Genomic DNA, 4455 nt, shown 5'->3' on the forward strand with positions numbered 1-4455 from the left:
GTTTATTGAGCGAAAGCACCTAAAAGCTCCACGAGGCTCCGGCAGGGGATGGTGGCGAATCCTGCTGTACTCTTTCACCACAACTTTCTCTCATTCTTTCTTCCTGTTTCTGTTGTGCCTGTAATTCAAAGGGTCAGCCTTGTCACACTGTGTCACGCTGAATATCCCCGAGAACTACGTTAAGGGTACACGTGTCTGTGGAGTGCTCAGCCACTTGCACGTTAATTTCACGAGCAGGCTGTTCCGTTGATCGGATCAACTGGAACCCTCGACGCCGTAAGTGACGGAGTGCCAACAACATATTCTCTGTAGTTCCTGTTACCACTAAGTACTGCAGCAGTGGTAATGGTGACACAAGGGCTCTGCATTTTGCTTTTTCTTTTATAACTGGTGTAGTTAATGTTGGTATTTTTGTTATTGACACCACAAACCATTGCAGTGGAGGTGATGGAGTTTGAGAGATTTTTGTCATTTTCTCCTTGTCCTGCCCGGTGTGGTAGTAGTAGTAGTAGTAGTAGTAGTAGATCCAGTTTGAACTTCCTTACAAAAGTACCACATTTGTAGAGGCCATTCGTCATGAAATTACTAAAAACTGGATGCTTAAGGCTCGTTGAAAATCCCGTGAGGTGTAAGAAGATTCATTCAATCTGGTAGAAGAGAAAAATATTTGCAATTGATTTCATGAATGATACACAGGAAGAACAACCTGAGGGAAGTGTAGCAATTGTTGTTACCTCAATTGGCTGAATAATTGTCTGAAAGTTGGGAACAGAAACCTCTGCATGGCAAATAAGAAACCTTTGCATGGCCCGTAGCAAATAAGCTGCTGTTGACTAGAAGCTATCTATAGCTACAAAACTCAGGCTAAAGGCTGAAAGCAAATGTTTCTTCTTAGATACTCAAGATTAAATCTTATTGAACTGGAACTACCAAAACAATATGAGGGAAAAAATGAAGTTGATCCAAAGTGCCGATTCTGTAATGATGAGATTGAAAAAGTGGATCACTTAATGTCTGGATGTAAAGTTTTAGCATTAGTAGAGAATAAATCAAGACATTGACAGAGTTAGCTAATATCTACACTGGTTATTATATTGCCATTTAAAAAATAAAACTTGACAAGTGGTATGGGAGGAAATAAAACGCTTCTTTGAAACTTTCCCGTTCATACAAACACAACAATCAAAACTAATAAACCGAATATTGTTGGAAAAGACCAAAAGGATAAAGTTTATTTATTGATTGATATGAGTATCCCCTGTGATCATAGTACTGCGGCAAAAGAATTTGACAAGCTCAGAAAATATGAAGATTTGTCCATTGATAATAAAAAAAAAAGAATCTGGCATCTCAATGCGTTTACAATACCAGTGATTGTAGCAGCACTAGAAATGATCGGACAAGGAACTGAAAATTATGGGAGAAAGTTCCCTGGCTTACTGTCCATGCAAGAAGAGCAAGATACGTCATAAGCATTGTAGAGAGCATTGCCGCTGTATGAACGATAACTTTGCATGTATATATACATATATTTTTACACAATTTAATTTGGTTTTGTAAATGAATAATCTAGTGTGTTTATCTTAATGGCATATCAATGTAGACAGTATGACATAGGAGCCAGAAAGTTAGTCGGCAAGAAATGGAAACAAAGTCTGAAGAAGAAGGAAAAAAATAATTTTAGTAAAGATACAAGTCTTTATTCAAAATCCTAATCTCATAGAAAACCGCAACATAATTTTTGGTAAAGAAAATAATGTTTTATTTCACTGAATGTTAATTACATATAATATAGAAGTTGACATATTGATGTGTTTACAGATATTATGCAGTTATCGTTTTGTTAAAAACTGCATTAGTCGAAATACAGAATCATCTTTATGAGAGGAACTACTTTCAAATGTGGTTTTAAAAACAAATGACATATGCAAAATTTCGATTCAAACGGCAAATGAAATTAAAATACAATAATTTGTATGTTTGTTGTGAATTCAATTTCCTATTCTGTGTCACGATCAGAAGAAATATCAAATTCCTTAGTAATCCAGATATTTTTTAATGAAAGCAATGAGAAATATTCCTCAAGATTTAACAATTGGTTAACAATTGGACACAGTTTTCCCTATTAAACATCATAACAACCATTGCGTAGGATGGCAGAATCGTTAGTCCACTGGATAAAATGTTTACTAGTATTTCGTCCGTCAATCAATTGTGAGTTCACATTCCTTTGAGATCGATTTTGCCTTTCATTCTTTTGGAGTCAATAAAAGAAACACCAGTTGAGCATTGGAGGTGGATGCAACCTATTTACATCGCCCCTAAAACTGCTGGCCTTGTGTCAAAATTTGAGACCAATATCTGATTGGAGGTTTCATTATTAACCATTATAGCAACCATTATCTAAAATACTATTAAAACAGCAAAACGTCAGATCCGTTAGAACGGCGGACAAAATGCCTAGTGGCCTTTCGTCTGTCTTTATATTCTGAGTTCAAATTCCGCCAGGGTCAACTACACCTTTCATCCCTCCGCGGGGATGAAATAAGTGCCGTTAGAGCAATGGCAATGATTTAATCGACTACCTCCCTCCCCCAAAATTTCAGGCCTTGTGCCTATAGTAGAAAGTATTATCTAAGATATTGCGTGGACATGTATAGAGAGATTTGTGAAAGTATTGTGTAACTGGTTTTGTAATTGTGTGTGTAATTAATGTCTAGTTCGTGCTAAACTAAGTTAGTTGGATGTAACTGATTTCAGGCAATGTTTTGGAAAAGAAGAAACATTTTAAAAATATGTTTTGCTTAACAACTGTGTTTTAAAATAATTTTAAACTTTATTCCTGAGAATGCTATAAAGGACGTGTAAAATGAGTGTAACATCATCTAATGCTGAGTGATTAAAATGAATGGATGGAATGATACAAAAGGAATAAGATAATCTGTAGATTTGCATGGTATTAATTCTTTATTGATTCTAGCGATTAGACTGAGGACGTAGAATTCACTGCTTAGAATTTATATCATTGTTTCATATTTAAAATAATATTACGTATTATGAAATGTATCATTTGTTGATAACTTTAAACACTTTTCTTAAGAATATTTTACATGATTAGAGTTAAACATAAAGAAAAGAGAAGAGAAAAGTGATAACACATTATTTGCCATAGTAATAAGTGACTTCATAACCGTTATTCGTTAGGTAAACAGAAAGTCCAATAATAATTCCAAGAGCAATAATACCAACGACAATTGATACAATAATGTTTATTTTTGCTTTTTCGTTAGCTTTTAGTGCACCTTCTCTATCTCCTTGTTGGGCCAATCTGTTTGCCTAGAAGATAAAATAAAAGTTAATTTATATTTGAAATATGTTAACAAAACTCAATACCTACAAATATATTGTCGTATATTTTCAACTGATATAAGTTACATGATGTAAAAGTTAAACATGAAATTTCACCCTAAACTTTAGAATCATAGAAAATAATTTATCAGGATGTTTCTATGGAAATTACCTGCCAGTGTTCATGCTAGCTTGAGATCAGTAATAATACTTTTCTTTATTTCAAGACTCAGTACAATACAAACCAACCATCGTGCTCTAATTCAGTATTAGTTATTAGGAGGCTGTGATGACTAAAAAGGAGGACGACAAATTGCCATGTTAAATGAAAAAAAAATGGTTTCTAAATGTTTAAAGTAGTCAAAACGTCATAGTGAAGCATGACAAAACAGAATACAGAATACAGAATAGAATTTTCATCACACAGCATTTGTCAGTTTAAGAATCATTGCTTTTATATTTAAGAACCATTGCCATTATATTTTATCAAAATTGAAAATTGTCTTGTTATATCAGCCAATTGATATACTGTGAGAACGATTACTGTGTTAGAGCGATTACATGTGAACTGTATTGATAGAAAGTTATGGATGTGGCAGAAATATGAAAGAAGTTTAAATACGACTTCTGGTTGATTTACTTGAATTGGGCATTGTTACGCAAGATGGGGCCAGAATATATTACAGGTAACCCCAAAATACAGAACCCTTTTCATGTGATCTTATTTAAAGTGTTTTGTTTCGCTTATCCTCTACAATCTTTATCGATTAAATATTTATTGAGTCTACGGAGGAGTTCCAACCAGTTTATGATACAGCTACCTGTTAGAAATGGTAGCCAAATTCCTGAAACCAGAACCTAATACCTTAGAAATGATAGGGTACTTTGGATAATGTAATCTTAATACAACCAGAGAAAATAGCGACATCATTGATCATACATAATTTAGATAAAAAATGTTGAGCCTAACTTAAACAAAATATGCTTTAAAATAGCTACTTCCGGTAAAAATTTAACTGTTTGGCACTACATAATTATTCCACAATGCAATATATATATACATACATAAATACATACATACGTACATACATACATACATACATACAT

At 33.8% G+C, this 4455-nt stretch overlaps 1 protein-coding gene across 2 annotated transcripts in view; it reads right to left on the bottom strand.

The window, feature by feature from the left end:
- Positions 1–2948: 2948 nt before the first annotated feature.
- LOC106883197 (trafficking regulator of GLUT4 1) overlaps positions 2949–4455 on the bottom strand; it is a 15406-nt gene continuing 13899 nt past the window's right edge. For both annotated transcript variants that reach the window (XM_052975736.1, XM_014934119.2), the window contains exon 4: positions 2949–3336. In XM_052975736.1, coding sequence (XP_052831696.1) covers positions 3160–3336 — 177 coding nt within the window. In that variant the 3' untranslated portion in view covers positions 2949–3159. The remainder of the gene's footprint in view (positions 3337–4455) is intronic.

This window comes from Octopus bimaculoides, chromosome 2, assembly GCF_001194135.2.
Source record: "Octopus bimaculoides isolate UCB-OBI-ISO-001 chromosome 2, ASM119413v2, whole genome shotgun sequence".
Taxonomy (NCBI): Eukaryota; Metazoa; Mollusca; class Cephalopoda; order Octopoda; family Octopodidae; genus Octopus; species Octopus bimaculoides.